The sequence below is a fragment of the Electrophorus electricus genome, chromosome 1 (assembly GCF_041902795.1).
Source record: "Electrophorus electricus isolate QZ-2024a chromosome 1, ASM4190279v1, whole genome shotgun sequence".
Taxonomy (NCBI): domain Eukaryota; kingdom Metazoa; phylum Chordata; class Actinopteri; order Gymnotiformes; family Gymnotidae; genus Electrophorus; species Electrophorus electricus.
Window position 1 is genome coordinate 38,238,228 of NC_137497.1, and position 20,205 is coordinate 38,258,432.

The following is a 20,205-nucleotide window of genomic DNA, read 5'->3' on the forward strand; positions in this document are numbered from 1 at the left end:
AGCGTGAAATCAATGAAATCCTGTTACTAGGTGCAGGATTGTCTCAGATGTCCCTTTGCATAGTCTGTATCTTGGGTCTTGTGTGATACAACCCTGCTTTGAACCCTATTCTTGACCTTGTGCTGCCATGATTAGTGACTCTATCCTGTCCTTCAGTCCTGCCTTTTCCAGCCATTGTCGTATGTGAGCAACCTCTAATATCATAGAGGGGCTTATCCTGGCATGGTACTTTCTCTGCTTTCATGGTGATCATGTTCCCAATATGACTAAAGCACTTCCTCATCATATTTTCCTTGGGGGCCATTGCTTGGGTTTATTCATGGATGTTTTGTTTCACTCTGCACAGTGGATCTTACACGGTCTAGGCCTCATCCCTTGTCTGGTTGGGATACAGCCTTTAGATATTAGATCTTGGGTGGAATGACCCATACATTGTGAGGTTTCTAGTCTTGATGTTGGCATTGTCCAGTTCTTGTCTTCGCCAGCAAATCGTGCCTACTGGGTATCTGATGACTAGCAAGGACATTAATATTTATGAGTTTTGTTTACATTCAATTGACTCTTGAAGACCTGACTTACTCTATGGAGCTACTTGGAGGTTGTTGTCTCTCATTTCTGCCTCATGTGTTCCATGTGATTGTATTATCCCAAGGCATTTGTAGTTGTTCTACAGGTCTATTATATAGCCTTGGGGAAGTTCAATTCCCTCTGTCCTGATCACTTTTCCACTTTTTGCTATGTGCCAACCACACTTCTCTTGCCAAATTCCTTCTCTTACCCACTATTATTGATGTTCTAATTGAGAGGATTCAGGTTTAGGCAGAACAGTAGTGGGGACTGTTCATATCCTTGGTATGTTCCACACTTTATGGTGACGTGGGCAATTGTCATTTCAATGCTAATTTGTTTATTTGTCATGTTTTTCTTAAAGAAGTGCCCAAAAAACAATAGAAAATCAAGTCATAGAGATCTCTTCCTGTACATAACACCACTGTCATATATAAGAGCATTAAATCATTAAAAACATCCACCTTAAATCAAGATATTGTACATACAACATTGCACATCCAACATACAACAAAATCGATTAATTCATCACTACTTACTATTTAACATCCTAATAACCTGGGGATAACTGTTTATAACGTGTGGTTCTAGCATGCAGCCAGCGGTATCTCTTTCCTGATGGTAATGGTTAAAACAAACTAAATGCAGGGTGAGAGGTTTCCCTCAGGACATTCTGTATTCTGATCCAACAGTGAGTTGTGTAAAGGTGGTCTAAATGTGACAATTGTGAAACAGTCAGAGCTTCAGCTGTCTTCACAATCTTATCTATGTTTTTACATTTTGAAGTTGTGGCGCAACCATACCATACTGTAATACAATAACTTAAAATACTCTCTACAGTACAACGATAAAATCTAATTAGGCAGTTTGTACTCAGACCAAACCTTCTGCATCTTCTCAGAAAGTACATTGGCTGTTGTGCCTTCCTAATCACAGCGTTAGAATGATCTAGTCTTATCAACTTTATATAGCGCTAAACATTCGAGCATCCAGGTGTGTGGCATTGAGTCACATGCTTTCTTGTACTTGAGCCTGGTTTAGGTTGGTCAGTCTGGATTGGAATCCTGGTAGACTGCTCTATCTGTCAGTAGGTGGTGCTCATTCAGCTTGGTGGCTAGTATTCCTCACAAGAGCTTCCTTGTGGTGGACAGGCAGGTTTCTGGTCTGCAGTTAGATGGTGTTTAGCCCTGATTAGGATCTTTGTGACCAGCACTGTCCTAGCTTCTGTTAGCCAGACTGGATAGGAGCCAGTATTGAGTAGGTGGTAAATTTGTTCTGGTAGTTGGTCACACAGAGCTGTTAAGTTTATTTAGCCCATAGGCATGGATCACATCAGGCCTAGGTGCTACCTGTGCTAATCCTTCTTCAGGTTTGACCACATCAGTGTGAGAACAGTAGGAATGGAGGTAATATAAATGGTTAATGAGAACTTACATTACCTTGGTTAACATGAACCATTGGTCTCTTGACATTCTGGATACTTGAATTGAATTAAATTTTGAATGAAAAGGTACTCTATTTCATTACTGAGGGGACTGTCCAAAATTAAAAGAATACTGGACATTTGTTCAGATGATATCTGAGATTATTGGAGTGAAGTTGCTTCAAAAAGCAAAACTATGGGTTCAAGGAATATATCCAGAGACCTTTATTGTTCATTCAGAACAGGTAAATCTATTTTCTTTGGATTCCTGCAGGCCAGAAGGATAATAGCTTTGTCTTGGAGAAAAATGTATTCTTTTATGGGTGCATCTTGTGTTTTACTGGAGAGACTCACTTATATAACTAGAGAAAGGGGAGGAGAATATGAAAAATTATGGAAACCTTTATTGGTTTTTTGGACGTCAAGATGCAGTCATTTTGAAACCGCTGTATGTTGTCGAATTATTCTTTTTTGACGGTGGTAAAACGATGGCTGTGTGTTTCATTATTTAACTGATTTATCGTTATTGTGGTTATTTGTCTATTTGTGTGAAATATATGCAAAACTATATACAGAAGGAATGTGGGTGGTGTATGCCTTTCTTTTCTTGAGCCCCTGCCCAAGAGTGGTTTGGATCATACATTACATAAACCGGCATGCTGATGACCTTTGCAGTTGGCCAACGTGACAACATTTTAGTGCACTCGCTCTGATGCTCTGTGGAACTTCTTGTATTCTGTCCATAGGTAGTCGTGCCATCAGCCTTTTCATCCAATGGACTTCCTAGTGCACTTTGATAACCATGGCATCCAATCCTCTGTTGAGCCAGACCAGTCTGGCCTCCAAGGTGGTGCTCTCTTACAGCAGTGCTCTCATTGTGAACAAACTCAGCTCTTCTATTCTTTTTGTGCTTTGTCACTTGAATCTCTTTTTTTTAATTCATATGTCAGAAATGGGAGGCAGTCACTCAAAGAGAACTTAACATTATCCTTAAGAAAAGAAAGTTAATGATTTTCTCAAAGTGCTTGACTGCAGTGTCTCATATACCATTAATATGCAAAAATTGTGCTTTTGTTACATAGCAAGATAGCATTTCTCCCCGTCCCCTAATCATGCATGTCCTGAAGTAAAACAAGGTTAGGCTTGGTATTAAGAGGCTTTGAGATAATTAATGTGCCTGTTGGCTTGCTAATAACAAGTTCATCCCCAACACCACTAGCTAAAATTAATAAAAACAAATCCACCCATATAATTGCATGATCAAAGGGAGAGCATTATTCACTCCTTGCAGACAAGATTTTTATTGCTGTTTTCATAGCTAAATACTTTGTGTGTAACACTAATTTAGCTAGCCAGCTAGCTACTACACAGATGCACTAAAGCCCTTTGCTCATGCCCATTTAAACAGTCAAGTAGATCAGTCAATGAGCCAAAATATAATCTACTTGTGAAACACACACAGCTGATACATCACTTACTGTTTGCTCACTAACATTAACAACTTTGAAATGTAACTAATGTCAGATAGCTAGCTAGGTTACTAAGCACAGAACATACATTCATGTAAAGTAAACAACCAATGGTCAAGATTAATATGGCTATATAGCTACAAATGCATCCCTTCCTGTAGCCTAAGTTATTAAAATAATATTTCAAGAAAGGACACACAATATGAAATCATTGAACTTCACCTTTTGTCTCTGTAACAGTCCTGAAATGACACACAGTTGGGGTAGTTTGTGATTAAACACAGCAGTTGCATGCATGTCATCCTTGTTATCATTCTTGTTACTTTTCCACTTGTTGGTAGCAAAATGCTACCTAGATTTAAATGTGGAAAGCTAGAGTGCTCACATGTGCACTTTAACAACAGGACTCAGTCAGCCAGTCATTCATTGTTTTTCACAGGCATCTTCCAGAGTGATCCACTATGTGATCTGACCAAAAGGCATCTCCATCAGAATAATGTAGCCTAAATTTACCAAAATCAACTGATATGATGAAGCTGCAGGCCTCACCTCATATAATCAAAAAAATTCTGGGCATTTTTTTCTGTGATTAGTGAGATCAGTACTTTGTTAAACTTGCCTTTTGGAAGCTTTTTTCAAATAGCTGTTTTTTCCTCCTCTTCTCCAAAGGTGGAAAATACCTCTACTCTTCTTGTTCTTTTTTTTTTTTTTTTTTGTGGAATACCACATTATTACATGCAGCATAAAGAAACTGTTTATGAACCAGCGTACTGCAAGGGTTTATTTTAGATGACACTGCTGTTGATACAGTGGAATGTTCTATCGCCAGAAATCAAAGCAGTAGTGATGTAAATGGGTAAGACTTCAACACCACAAACATACACACTCAAGCCGGAGTTAAACTTTGGCAAAAGACATGCACACAGGGTTGTATGGATGGTGTGCAAATATGACAAGAGCATGTGCATTTACACTAGTGCCTTCATACTTGCAGTATTCCTCAAAACTACAGGTGGCAATGCAAAGACATACCCCTGAAAAAGTAGTAAATTTTAACGAATTCCTGATAAACATTGCATACCAGGTATGACTGCTCATATTACTGAACAGCTTCTCAATAGGAAGAATTGTTGTGTTTATGGCTGCTAAGCAGACAAAAATGACAAAAGAGAATGTGTTTGTCCATTCTTGTCTTTGGAAAACTGACCCTTCATGTTTTTCCACCTCTTACAACAGGGTTGCCTGAGCTTTGTTGGTTTGAGATCAGCATTGTCCAGTGCACAAGTCATTGTGATTTACCAAAAAAGAGAGTCACTCTCATCACTTTTTAAAGTTTACGATGTCAGCATTACTACTGAAAGATTATGCTAAACTTTTTTTGATGAGTTGCATTGAATTGAGTCGTGTTTGTGTAGTCTAGACAATAGCTGTTTATACCAAATCTCAAGCAGACATCCAAGTCATCATCAATAAGGTTGGACAGGTATTTGGACTTAATTGTCATGTGGAAAATGTTTTTTTTTCTATAAGTAAGTTGATCAAAAAGTGCTATTAAACATGTGGCACATTTTCTGATGTTTGGATACTTTAACTCAGACAGCAAGTCCCAAAATTGTCCAACAGAACCCCTTGACTTAATCTGAATGTCAGCTTGCAAAGCTACAATTTAATCTTCTAATACAGGAGTCCATTTGGAGCAACAAAGACATTTTTGAAGTAACACACCTGCTTTAGCCGTACCACAAAATGGAAAACACATGAATGTTACAATGGGTTGAAACAAGCTAAAATTTTGACAGTGCTGTTCAAAGTCGTATAGCACTTTTTGAATTTGCTCTGTGTACCACATACTGTTCAGTTCCATGCAAGGCACATCATGCTTTTCCAGCTCTAATATGTTGTGGAATTTCCATGAGTTGTGGTGCTGCAGCTTTGAAGACAGAGGACTGAACTCCACTCCCTCACAGAGGAGGCAACATTGTTGCCAATAAAGCTTGTTTAATAATCCAGTTTACCAGTCACTTTATCAATTTTGACAATAAACCTCTTGACTGTAAAAACATCCTCTCACTTTGTGTGTTCTTTCATCGGTAAAACTAACTTGACTCATTCAGAATGATGCCAGCGTTTACTTCTGAGCTGAGTTTACAAAGCTCGAGTGTTGGGCAATTCATTGCGGTTTCAGTTCTTCCACATTTTTCTTCCTGAGTTTACTTTTGGCTGGGAACCTGGTGCAGTTTCTGCATATTTCTCTAAATTTCCTTTCTTTGAAGTGCAAACCCGGCAAACCAAACAGACACATTTGGAGTTCAGGAGTGGGGGGCTGGGAGGGGGTCTTCATTCCACTCAGCACATAAATTGTCTTACAACAAACTGCCTCTCCTTTTCCAATCATAGCACTCACCTTCCATGAAGGAGCATTCATAAAATGCCTGTAGAGGCATGCCTTCTCAGCCAGTCTACCTTCAAATTCATTCATTTGCATGAAGCACAGCACACAGTTAGCACCAAGTTACAAAATCTGAGAGGAGCATGACCAACACTGCATCGGGCCAATGCACCACAATTGCGTCATTTCTCATGCGCGCGCCCTTGCACCAGTGTCAAGTATAAATCAAGCTTAGATTACTGCTGGACAATATTGCTGATATATCCATAGGCGTAGATTTTTTTTTTTGGGGGGGGGCTGCTCACACTACTCATAGAATGTTTTGGGTTGGGTGGTATGAGCAGTGCTGCCCCTCAAAGCTGAAATGAAACCTACGCCTCTAGGTGTATCATATACTTTACACTGGTGAACACCTAACATGACATGGTAAAGAACTGGCCTGTGTGATATTACACATAAAAATTATTTACACTTGTGACATCATGTCTTTTTTCATTGTCAGATCACCCAAATAAGACTCACTGGGAAGCAATGAAAACCTTTCAAATTTATACTCTAAATGTAAATTTCAGTATTCTGTCAAATCACTAGAATTCAATATTGTGGTAATATCACAATATTGCAGAAGCCAACGTTGTGTCAATAATTAACAAGTGATATATTGTGTAGACCTAATGTAAGTTTTCTGAAAATACACTGTTGCCATCATCCAGTGTACAATACAGGAAGATATCTTATAATGTCTCTTTCCACCTTTTAATTTTTCTATACTGGACATTGTAATTGGACAGTGGTTACTATTGAATGGAAAAAAGTATTCACCTACCCATATCCAGAATAATAAACCCAGAGAGGAAAGCAAATATGGAAAATTGTCACAGTGCTGCATGACTGACTAAGAACTTGAAATAAAATAAGCTTAGATGCTTTTACTAAGTATTCAGCTACAGTTAACTCACTAACAAAAATAAATAGAGACAGAAAGGAACAATTCTTTATCTAGAAACCTCTCCACTGGGAAGGCTTCTGTTGGTGACAAGCTACTGTTGCTAGTGGGCCTAATGCAATTGATAGTGAGCCCAATAACATGAAAAGAAAAACAAAAAAGAAAAAAATATGAGCATTGGCTAGATGATCAAGGTGGTAATAATAAGATTAAAAAGCTATGCCTCACCCGTTAAAGAAATATATTCCTCTGTACAACTGATAAAAGTAAAGTTTTGTGCAGAGCCCTTTCCTCTGCACCCAACTAAACATGTGATGTTACAGTAAATGTGATGGTGTTGTCATTGTGTTGTTTTAGTGTTTTTAGTGTGTGTATGCTGCACACATATAAGAATCTCAAGCAGCAAGAACTACGTGATACTCAAACGCAACTAATCAATACCGTTAAGCACCTCTAAAACATTAGTCCAAGTATGATGTGTAAAGCCTTACTCTAAAAGGTAGTTCTTTCTGAAGAGGAACTTTAAAGTAGCAGAAATATTACATGAACAGTCCCCCTTTTTCCTTCTTGTCCCATGCCATCTTCTTGTGTATAGCATTAAGGAAAAAACCTTAACTCTTCTGGGTCAATAAAAGATTCTTCTTTGCATTGGGTAGGCGTGATGTTTCACTCATCTGTCTCATATCTGTGGGGAACAGAAGACAGAAAAATTCAGCAAGAGAGATTAAAACCTCTTATTTCAGTATTTGGGTGTCCAAACACTTAACATTTTGCATCTTTACCAGTTTGAGCAGACTTGATTCAACCTGACGGCTGGCTTGAAACTTCCAAGAAGGAAATTGCATTAGTTATGCTATGGCAGAGAATACACTAAACTGTAGAACTGGAGTTCTAAAGTTCTGACCAGCTTTATTAAAAAAAACAACAAAAAAAACCAAAACAAAACACCACCAGTAACATTTCACAAGAAAAGAAATGCCTACAAGATCCCCTTTTGCTGGATGTTTTTCCATTCTTGGTATACTCTTCACATTGTTGCATGAGAAAACCCCACAAGGTTGTTGAAATATTGACCCCAGCTAGTCTAGCACTGATGATTGTGCCTCGAAGTCACACAGATTCACACAATGTGGATTCATACTGAAACTGATCCACTGAAAACTCGCTCACCTGACTTTATGCTGCACTCTACAGGGGAGTTCCAATTGTGAAAGGGCAGGTGGCCATTCAGTGTATATACACAAATGTCACCTTATGTTTTAGTTCAAAACCACACTTGATGCATGGAGGCAAAAAAGTAGTTTACTAATAGATTTTATTTTCCATACTAGTGTTATAACCAGAACTTTTAGTGCTGGAAAGCTCCTTTCAGAAAATGCTCTGTTTGACCTTGCCTCCATCCCCCAGCTCAGAGCTCATTTATTACACCATCACTACCTGTTTCACTATCACTATCTTGTTTTAAAATAAGAGGTGGCAGATTAGATATCTAATGGCAGGCTGTTATATAGCCTCTGGGCTGCAACTGCATATGCTGTCACATGTGAGCTTTAGCCAAGCCCATGGAACAGCCAAGAGTAGCTGATCAGACATGAAAGTAGAGTCGGGTTAAAGTAACTCTGTAATAAGGAGGTGTAGCAAGTAACTCATAAATACACCTTAACGTGAGCACAGGAGAGTAGGCCACAGTGGGAGATGGTTGTTGTTTGGGTAACAGTGAAACAATAAAACATGTTATTTTGCTCATCAGAAATACATAATCCAGTATGCTGCATGAATTCAGCACTACCCTTAAAAAGGCAAAAGATATCATTTTGCTGATTTAAAATATGTGATTCTCTAGAAAATGTTAGTAAAGCAGTTTGGTCATTTTTTGTGGATGTTAACATTTTAAGACATGTAAATCAGGGCGTTAGAGACCAGAAACAAAAAGAAACCCTATTTATTTGCATACATGTAAACAGGTACATGCATCAGTGACTCCATTTCCTTAGCAAGCAAACAGATTATAGAGAATGTGTTTAAAGCATTTCCTTATGAATGTCATGATCAAGGGCACCAGGATGGTGAGTTTAATCATAATTCAACTTAAGTAGTTGCCATGCTTTTTGAAGGTGGAAGTCTCAAAGGTGTACAACAAATTGACTAGAACACAGGACACATCATCAAAACGTTTACTATGTGATCATGAGAGATGCAAGGTGGCATGGGCTGTAACGTTAAATCACCAGTGCAGAGCTCATCTTGGAATGCATTTGTGGGGTACACATAAGTACCAAATGGCCGATAACTAGAAAAAAGGTTGTTGGAACTGGGGCTCATCAGACCAAACTGCACCAACATGACGACACACTCTTGGTGTATGCAAACATGTGAGAAGGCAGTGGACCCATCTTGCTTGGTCACAACTGTATATGCCAGTGGGGAAGGTGTAGTGGTTTGTGGGACATTCAACTGGCATAAACCAGTCTGTTAAAAGTCTGTTATTACCTTGTTTAGGACACCTTGATGCCAGAGCGTGCCATAACATTATTGGAGCCAAGGCTCATTCTTTCATGATCAACATGTACATCCAAGGAGAGATTATTCTCCCTGTCACAGTGCAAGAATCATCAAGGAATGGTTTGGCGAGAATACCAGTGCAATGTTATTGATTTGGAGACCACAATCTCTGGTATGAATACCATTGGACATCTTGAGAAGGAATACAGAGTATATAAGTCCACTCATGAGACTTGGGCAATTCTGAGAACCACTGATGAATGTATGGCCAGCTTTAACACCTGGACATTGCTGGATCTTTGTTAAAACACTGCCAAAACGTGTGTCAGTTGTCATGACAAGAGGTAGTCCATATCCAATATGTGGCAGCCGTCATGAAAAAAAGTGTTTCAATGCAGTACTGAATTTGGGTTCCTGCTTTTCTGGTCATATAATCTAATTAGGCTAATCTAATCATCAATAATGTACTTGTAAGATGCTCACAAATGATTACGGACCATGGTATAAGAGCTGTGTAATATCAGTGATGGATCCAACAGACATTCAAAATTGAACCTGAACTCTTTTTTTGAAAGCACAACTGAAAAGCATGAACGTGCCTCCCTCCTTCTTCCTGCTACAGACTTTCTTCTAGCCAGCTACTCCTGTCCTTCATCCAACATGTTGATTTGAACAGTCAAAAAATACAACAAAACATAAGCTTCCCCATGGCGAGAATGCTATAGAGAGAGGCTGATTGAGGTGGCACTATTATGCTCTGGAGAAATGTGTTGGAAAACGTCTCACTCATGTTAGCCATCTGGCCAAACAATAATATTGCTTGCATTTCCAATTTCTTTCTTCTTGTCTTTAAACACAGTCATTGACTGAATAAATATAGAAACTAAAATGTTCGTCTTCACATTCTTTGTACAACACACACACACACACACACACACACACACACACACACACACACACACACACACACACACACGCAGTAGTATAGTATATTGCATATGTTATGTATAACACATGCTATATACTATATTGTTATCCCCTTCACTCAGCACCTCTCACCTCTGTAATCTTTTCCTGAGCTCCTTAATCTGATCATTTTTCTTCCCAAGGATCTCCTTCATGTTACGATATGCAGCAGTTTGCTGAAACTTCTTTTCCAGCTCCTGAATAAACACACACACACAGGCCTGAAATTGGTCTCGCATATCAGATCGCATGTGCAGAGTGGGAAAGTTCAGTGACAGGAATGCATTACAATATCTACACAGAATCCACCCCAACAGTAATTTGTGGATGCGCTTCCTTAAGCATAAAAAAGGGGAGTGGGGATTGAGAGATGATCTGTATACTTAATTGTCACATACCAGGGCAAACTGGGGTCATATCTTAAGTTCTGCATTGACTACAAAGTCTTGCTTATGACATTGAAAGCCCTTTAAAGCCTAGCCTGTATCTTTCTGATCTCCTGAAGGATTATAGCCCACTCTGACCACTCCACTCATCTAAGGTATTGCAACTCCGTTGGAAGAAGATCTTTTTCTTATAACCCTTCTAATTTCTGGAACAGTGCTCCAGAGAATATTGAAATAAAAAAACAAAACAAAAAAACCCCCAAAAAACCTACTTGCTTACATTAGTATTTTATTAGGCATTTTATTTTATCCTACATTTCATCACCTGTATTAATGTTATCCCTTTAATGTATTTTATTTAAGTTTCTTTTTCCTCTTTAACAACTTGAGACTTTGGACTCAAAATGAAAATTACAATATAAATAAAGACTACTGTTATTATGTTGTATTGTTAAGCATATGATGTGAAAGTGAAAAGTCAACAGTAAATTAAGCTCACTTAGAATCGTAAGTATTGTCTTCCAAGGCTGCAACTGGATTAGCAGAGTGGGCGGGCTACAGAATAGCTCAGCTGTCAGTACCTTCTCAGCGAGCGAGAGCTGCTCCTGAACACGCAACAACTCATGCTTTGCTGACACCAGGCTCTCCTGCAACTCCTTCTGGGAGGCAGCGTTGGCGCTCAGCGACTTTTCAAAGTCTGCCTGCATGGTTGCTACCGTCTCCTCCAGACTGGAAATCTCTTGAGCCCGCAGAATAGACTGAAAGAGGCAAGTGGCAAGATGACCTGTTTAATTACGCTGGTTATGTTCTGTGAAGTTTACTGACAGTCAATAGAAATTCTTCAGAACTGTGCAACAGTTAGCATCTATACCTAATGAGACATGTGCAAAGTGCTAAACCAAGCACAATTGGACAGTCCATATCAGACAATAAAGAAAATGATATCAAATAAAAATCAGTTCACCAGTTAAAACACTGGAGGCCAAGCACTATAAAACAGTATGTGAATTTGTCCCTTATACTGACAACACTGTATATCAATTCAGCAGTACCACATATGAACATTGACACTTAAAGCCCATTGAATCATTATTAAGGAGCTACTGAAGGAAGACACAGTTTGTGTTCTCTGTCAGGGCTCAAAACAGATCTTCTGCTGGGGGACTGTTAAAGACATGCCTGCTGATCTCCCTGGTTCTTCTGAAGCTCCTTCAGGGCCCTTTCAGCCTTTGACTTCTCATCCAGAGCACTCATGGCCTACAGCACAGTAAGTACCAAGATGTTAAACACCATTACATGACAAGGGTGGTTAAAAAGCTGAGACTGAAACTCGGGGAGAGATCCTGCATTTAAAAGACACACAGCACTCCCTTTCAGCTCAAAAGTTAGGACATGCCTGGCTTACAGAATCACAAAGGTCTCTGCAATATCTTTACCTGGCTTTCCAAAGTCCGGAGCCTAGCTCTCAGTTTTTCATTCTCCTCTTGTAGTCTGGAGATCTCCTGGAAAACAAAAACAAGGGCTACCTTTAGTACAGGATATATGCATCTGACCTGTGACTTGAAATGCACATAGAACTAATCCACTTGACTCTAGTGTTAATCTTAAGTAAAATAATGTTTTGGCATGTATTATATATTATGGCTGGTTTACCTTGTTGAGTAGTTCAGACACTCCTCCCTCATTCAGTGGGGCTAACTTAGGTTTACTGGATTCCTGATTTATCTAAAATACCACAAGAGGTTAACCAGAAGGATTACCTTTAATTAATGGAAGTTATGCATCATATCTTCAAAAAAAAACAAAAAACAAAAAAACACAAGACCTCAGTTCCAGATCACAATCTCTTGTGAAACAAGTTTCACAAATTTGCACAAAATATCATTAAACAAATCTGACTTGCACATGCAGTATATTCAGAAAGCGGAAGTCTTAGCCTGATTAAACTGAGCTGGGGGATACTGTGTGAAAAACTTGTGTCTCAAACTGCATGTCACACATTAATCCACAAAAGGTGTGATTTCTGTTGATATGTGCAGTGAACATCAATAAAACACCACTGTGTATATTCTAAACAACCTCTTCACAAACATCCATTCTCTTTTTCTCCTATTGGCATATCAGCCTTGCACATCACCTTTTCCTATCTGCTTTCTAATAACATGTTAGTAAACCGCCACACCCCCAACCCCTGCAATGGATATCTGACCTCTCAACAGCTCATTTTATCATAGCTATGGGTGTTTTGGGCATGAGTGCTTAATAAACCTTTAACCATGATAAAATTGCTGTAACACGTGGCAACAAGTGGCTAATTGATTTTTTACATCATTTGGTGCTCTTATCCAAAGCAACGTACATGTCTTATGAGAATGAGTGCGTGCACCCTGGGATTTGAACCCATGACCTGCATCTACCTGATCTACCAGGTCAGCTACAGGAGCACTAACAGGGTAGGAGTATTGGGAATTGAGATGGTTTTGTTAGTGTTTTCACACAGAATATACAGTAAATGGCCTCATCCATCTAGTAGTGTATTGGACTTCCTTTGCCATTTAGAACTGCAGAAATTCGGCATGGCCTTGATTCCATTAGGTGTTGAAATCGTTCTGCAGGAATCTTGGCCCAATGTGGACAGGAGAACTCACAAATTAGAGGGAGGTACTGGCATTCTCTGAACAGTTCGTTCTACCCTGTCCCATAGATACTGTACAGGATTAAGACCTGGAGGCTGTGAAGGTCAGGGAAGGAATGAAAACTTGCTGTGATCATCCTGGAACCAATCCATGACAAACCACCCTTATGGCATGATGCACTGTCCTGCTGAAATTGTTCTTCTGTCATGGTGTAAACATCTGCCATGAAGGGATGAATTAGATTAGGTAAGCCCTACCATCCAAACGGCCATCAACAGGTATCATAGGACCCAGGGTGTGTCATGGATACATTCCCCACTCTATTACTCCACCTACACCAGCCTGAACTGTTGACACCATCAAGATGGGCTTGTGACAAATTCTCACCAATCAGCATGTTACAACAGAAATCTGGATTCATCTGAGCAGGTGATGTTTTTCCACTGCTCAGTGAATCACTGGAGTCTTGCCTCACTGTTTCCCTTAGACAACACTCAAACTGGTTGTCTACTGGTTATAGCCCTTGTGCACCAAACAATGACGAGTTGTGCATTCAAACATGTCAGTTGAAGCATCAGCTTCGTATCTGGCTGCAATTTGCTTGACTGTGCAACACCTATTCTCCAGAACAGAACAATTCTTAACATCCTCCTCTGACCCATTTCATCTGGGAGTTGTTTACATCCACAGGATCCTCTTTTGCTGGATGTTTCTCCTTGATCACACCATTCTCTGTACACTCTCAACACCCCAGCTAGTCTACTGTCTTATTGACCCCAGCTAGTCTAGCATCGATGACTGTGCCTTGAAGTCACACAGATCGCCCCATTCTCCCATTCTAATGTGGATTTACAATGAAACTGAGCCACAGAAAACTTGCTCATCTGACTTTATGCTGAACTCATCTAATTTCCCTACAGGGAAGTTCCAATTGTGAAAAAGACACGTGTTTCTAATAAAGTGGCCATTCACTGTATATACACAAATGTCAACTTATGTATTGGTTCAAAACATAACAAAAAACCCAGCAAAAAAGTAGCACACTATTGTTTAACTATTGTATTTTTTAATACTATTGTTATAACCAGAACCTTTAGTGCAAGAAAGCTGATTTGAGAAAATGCTCTGTTTGACCTTGCCTCCATCCCTCAGCTCAGAGCTCATTTATCACAACATCACTGCCTGTTTCACTGTCACTAGTTTGTTTTAAAAGTAGTGCCAGAGGTGGCAGATCAGATATCTAATGGCAGGCTGTTACATAGTCTCGGGGCTGCAACTGCCAACACTGATCTGAAAATGCTGAAACTGATCCACAGAAAACTTGCTCACACAATTTTATGTTGCACACTGGGGTCACATGTCTAATTTCCATACAGGCACTCTCCAATCATGAAAAGGCAGGCATCTCAAACAAAGTGGCCATTCAGTTTGTGTATATAAATCTGAAGATGATATAGAACACCCACCCACCTTGCTGTTGGTTTTGAAATCAGTCTTTTCAAACTCTGCTACTTGTTCCAATAGCTCTCTAGAGAAGACAGACATGAAGGAGGGAGAGCAGAGATCAGTGAGGAAGGTCAGACAAGTGAGGGAGAAGATAAAGAAAAAACATGCAGTGATGATAAAAAAAACCCAAAAACTTCTCATGATCTCAGTTAAATTGCTAGATTATTATTATTTATGTACACATATATATATATATATATATATATATATATATATATATATATATATATATACATATACATATACATACACATATACATACATATACATACATATATATATACATACATATATATATACATATATATATACATATATATATACATATATATATACATATACATACATATATATATACATATATATATATATACATATACATACATATATATATACATACATATATATATACATACATATATATATACATATACATACATATATATATACATATACATACATATATATATACATATACATACATATACATATACATATACATACATATACATATATATATATATATATATATATATATATATATATACATACATATATATACATACATTATATATATACATATATATATATATACATACATTATATATATATATATATATATATATATATATATATATATATATATATATATATATATATATATTGCATGTAGAGCTCATGTACATGTATAATTTAGTCAGAGAAGCAAGCATACCCTAAAATATCAAAGATCTAAAAGAACAAAGATGACACCCTAAATCAGTGTATAACACAGACACATCTCGGTATCATCAGTGGCAAAACACCTGCTCCTTCCCACCTCATGTGGGGGCAGAAAACGGCAGTTACATTTTAACGTATACAATACACCTTCTGAAAACTGTTTATCACTTAAGACCTTGGTGGTAAACAGAGCGCTTCACCGCTGTGGTTTGATAAACCAGCAGTGTATGGGGCCTACATAGATGGGCGTTTTCCTTTGTGTGCACATTTGCGTAAGCCACACCAAGAAGCACGTTCCAAGGCTGTTGGAAAAGAGAAGACCTCTGGCCCCACACACACACACACACACACACACACACACACACACACACACACGGTTGTTTGCTGCTTGGCTTTCTCTGATCTGTGTTTATATATACGACAGCTCTTTCTTTCTTCAGCCTGAGTATGACTTGTCATGGAAACCAGTTACGTTAAACGCATGCACAAATACTACCTTAAAAGTTAATTTAAAAACAACATAAAATGGGAAATACTCTTTAATTTTGTTCTCATTACTTTGACAAATGGTAGACACCTTGCGTACCTAGCAATTACTTGCCAAACAACTACATTTTCTTTAAGGTGATGGACTCCAGAGCAGAAAAAAAAGTCCATTTCTGACATATATTTTAGATATGATTTGTTATATTAAATGTTATTTAATATTTAATTTGTTCATTATTAGCCTACAAAATAAAACAACCCATGATGTTGTGCTGTTTTTACTTGAGAGTAAAAGAATAAAATATCTTCTGTTGTGTGCATACATAATAATATTAAACTGAATAATATTAAAAGTAACTCCAATTAGATTTTATTGAACAAAGTAAGCACATTTGGTTTTATGTGGCTCTTCACTTTTGTTAGGTGTATATGTCAAAGAAAATCAGATGCAGATCTCTGACTCATGCTCTTGAAATGATGTGAACAAAAAGGGTTAACAACCAACTTCTTGTCAGCAATGGTCTGAATTACACTTCTAATGGAATTCTAAGCACAGGTGATCAAAGATATTATAAGATAAAGATATTACAAGTAATATTTAGAGTGAACTGCTCCCCCTACCCCACATTCCTTTCTAAGTACAGAGAAATGCATCAAAATTACTGTCTGTGGTAATTGATCATGCACTACAGATGCAGTACATGGAGATCAGATTGAAATAATTTGTATATTTCCTTAGTATTGCATCATGGTAAATTGATAATAGAAGTATAATAATAACTAAAATTATGCAGGTAAAGTTGTTTTTTTAAATCAACAACGTCACCCTCTTATGAAAAATGTTCATCACTGTGTATCCAAGATCATAAAGGCTCTGCAGCACAGATAAGATCTGTGTTGTGTATGATACACAAATGCTATGCCCTTGCTCATATGCATGGTGAATGCATCTGAACTGTGTGGTTTCACTCATATTACAACATCTGCTCTTAGCTTTAGGAAGGAAGTGGCTTTCTTTGAATAGAAAAGGGGCCATGACTTCATGACCCGGTCAAAGCTAGTGAGAGTTTCTGAATTGCTGGCACACACCTCATATAAAGGCTCAGGTGATGAAGGCCAGGGAGGAAAGGTCAGTTGATATCAACTGCAATTGCCTTTGACTTTTCCCATGCAGTGACAAAACAAGCATCACTAACATTCATGGTCACACCCAATACTTCAATAACACGATGTTCTGACAATTCCACTCTGTGACTTTGTAAAATGGTATTTAATTTGTGATTGTGCAGACTGAGCACAGACATTTTGGATTCACAATAAAACATGATTGTGTGGACATCCTTAGCAGCACCCACCGGTTCTCGAGCTCAGAGATGTCTGTCTGCAGCCTCAGGTAGAACTTTTCAGCCTGGGAGAAGAGCTGGCGCAACAGCAGCACATTGGTGTGTGCTGTGTTGATGAGCTCCGTCTCCACCTCGCCCCGCACCACCACCCGCAGGCCCTCCAGAATGTCACCCACCTCGTCCATGGTGAAGGTCTCCTCCACCAGCCTGGGGGTTTGCGGTTAGGAGGGGTGAAGGAGGAAGAAAGAAACAGAGAGGGAGAAAATGTTCTTGAAAGAAGTGGGTAGGTGAGGGAGAGAGAGAGAGAGAGAGTGACCAAGTGAAAGAGGGAGAGAGATGTTGGGGAAATGGAGGGGGTTAGAGGAAGGAAAAAACGAGAGAGTTAGCATCATCCTAAAATGTTTAAAAACATTATGGGACTATTTTGATGGACGATGATGATACTTTGAACTAAATACACTAGAAATGGAGAACTAGGGCATCTTACCTGCTGTCTTTCAGGTCCTGAAAGCAGGAATCAATGGTCTTGAGTCTCAGAATCCTTTTGGAGCGAGCAAAGCGCATGTAGTTTATTACCTCATTCTGGTGATGCTCACTGAACCCAAAATCAGCCTGGGGAACAGAAGTGTGTGTGTATATATATATATATATATATATATATATAAATAAATGTATAAAGGAAAAAACACTTATAGTACATACAGCAGGTGAAATAAGTATTGAACATGTCACCAATTTTCTAACTAAATTTATTTCTAAAGGTGCTACTAACATGAAATTCTCACCATGTCGGTAACAACCCATTCAAACCACACATGCAAAGAAATCAAACCATATATATCCATAAATTAAGTTATGTGTAATAATGAGAAATGACACAGGGGAAAAAGTATTTAACACAAAGAAAGAGAGGTGCAACAAGCCATTGAAAGTCATGACAACAGTAATTTAAAAGACTCATTTAATTTGGTATGTTTAATTTTTTTTGGAGGGGGGCATAATCTAAAGTACGCTGCTTTAAATACTTGTTATACTGTTGAAGTAGTGGTTGGTTTGCTTATGCAAGCCTATACAATACAGTCGTGACAGGTTAGCTAGTGTCTAAAGTTATTACTTTACATGCCCATACAATACAGCAGAGAGAGAGAGAGAGAGAGAGAGAGAGAGAGAGAGAGAGATTGTTAGTTGTCTTCACAAATAGTGAGATTAGAATGTTTTAACGCATGGTTTTAAACAGCATGATGATCTATACTACCTACCTACAAATTATTTCACGCTGTGATGTTTTGTAACAAACAATGTAACGGTAGTAACATCATTATTCGTTAACCAGCTAACGCTAGGTATAGCTACATAGTCACGGTATAACTAGACAAACAGATAACAGCATCTCGCTGCTTCCTTAGGCGCGTTTCTCAAGTAAGACCATGTCTATTAGATAGCTAGCTAGCCAGCGAGCTGTTGTTATGTAGTTAGCCAGCTACTAACAAAACAAACGCCTTTCGGTGGATTTAATGTTATATTTGGCGTGCTTGTCTGACACGACACGACACGTTAGCTAACTAGCCATCAAGCTAAGACGCTGGTTGTCACCAAACTAGCTATCTTACTGAGCCAACATAGCTAACGCTGTTACTTACCATCGTAGCAAGATTTTTAAAAAAGATTTCTGTTTAGAGTAGAAGGGGAAACAAGACGTCGGAGTGCAAATTGTATATGGCACAGTAAGGCACTAAAGCAACAAACCGAGATTTTACTTTCTTAGTATTTAAGTAAAACCCAATTAGCTAACCTAGCTAGCTGTCTCGAGTCTAACGTTGCTATGTTTGAGTTGCGCTTGGAAACGGAACAGCGTCACTGCGTTACTAACCAAGTAGATTTGGGAAGGAATTTGAGATGAACAAGTAGATGGCGCTTTATGCACATCAGGTACTACAGGGACGCAACGTAAATGGCTTCCAGGTTATCGAGGCCATCTGTTTAGTCTAACCCTAGAACGACCAGGGAGCTTTTTGCAAAGAGCGAGCAGTTACCTATTATTTTTGATAGGTTGTTATTGTTGTTCTCCTTAAACCTTTTAATTATGTCATGATAACTTATTATATACTGTTTTAGATGCTCTGTTTGCTATATGGGTTTAAAATGTAAACACTAATTTTCTTATCACTTGCTCAGAAAGACTTATGAGTGAAGTTTTGTGTTTCTAAAGAAAAATGTCTAACTTGCTGTATGTTCAACCCAGTCACCCAAGCAAATTATGGCATTTCAATTCACAGTTGAACTCACATTTCTGCTCACACCACCAAACACATTATATGAGTAGTGTGAGCAGGAATTATTGGAGGGATATGTCGTGTGCCCCCCATCTATGGCATATTTGGTTACTTTCTTCTGGAAGGCCATATGACAGGAACAGTTCCTCTCCATGACTCAAAAATGTCATGCTGTAACCATGCCACACTGATTCAGTATCACTTAATCTTTACTGAATAACAGATCATACAGTTACTGTCTGTTCACATCTGTGACTTAAGACAAATTTGTCATCAATGTCCATTTTGTTTTGAGCCACAGAGGCATCCAAGAAAAGCATGGAAACCCAGGCTTTCCTGGTGTAGTCGCACGCTAACTCAATAAGGCTAATGGGCAGCGCATGTTCAGCTCCCCTGGATCAGATGCTTTATAACGTGACCGCCTTCCTGGCCATGCTAGTCCACATCAATTTTTATGTCAGCAAGTCATACACAGCAAAATGCTTCCCCTCTACCTGCAGTTGTGGTGAGTGAATGTGATGAAATAATCCAAACAATGTGAGAAATAATTGTTTTTATATTACATGAAAAAAAAATTAGATCAGTTTTGC

At 38.5% G+C, this 20,205-nt stretch overlaps 1 protein-coding gene across 2 annotated transcripts; it reads right to left on the bottom strand.

Annotated features, from left to right (window-relative positions):
* Nucleotides 1-3,272: 3,272 nt before the first annotated feature.
* On the bottom strand, nucleotides 3,273-19,190 carry lztfl1 (leucine zipper transcription factor-like 1). 2 transcript variants are annotated; one of them, XM_081718914.1, is made up of 10 exons: nucleotides 18,983-19,190; nucleotides 17,830-17,883; nucleotides 17,355-17,549; nucleotides 14,755-14,812; nucleotides 12,302-12,373; nucleotides 12,085-12,150; nucleotides 11,828-11,905; nucleotides 11,230-11,406; nucleotides 10,356-10,459; nucleotides 3,273-7,479 (listed from the first exon to the last, which is right to left on the bottom strand). In XM_081718914.1, exons 3-10 carry the CDS (start codon nucleotides 17,525-17,527, stop codon nucleotides 7,461-7,463), a joined length of 747 nt encoding a protein of 248 aa, XP_081575040.1. In that variant the 5' UTR covers nucleotides 17,528-17,549; nucleotides 17,830-17,883; nucleotides 18,983-19,190; the 3' UTR covers nucleotides 3,273-7,460. The 2 variants fall into 2 exon arrangements, with proteins under 2 accessions (XP_081575040.1, XP_026860117.2); XM_027004316.3 differs by having other exon boundaries at nucleotides 17,830-17,954.
* Nucleotides 19,191-20,205: the final 1,015 nt, after the last annotated feature.

What these genes read in the sequence shown, in the direction of transcription:
- lztfl1 (XM_027004316.3), bottom strand. An exon ending in ATCTCTGAGCTCGAGAACCG is followed by an intron (nt 14,813 to 17,354) that starts GTGGGTGCTGCT and finishes TGTCTTCTCTAG; the next exon opens with AGAGCTATTGGAACAAGTAG. An exon ending in AGAACCAGGGAGATCAGCAG is followed by an intron (nt 11,407 to 11,827) that starts GCATGTCTTTAA and finishes TGCCTCTTTCAG; the next exon opens with TCTATTCTGCGGGCTCAAGA.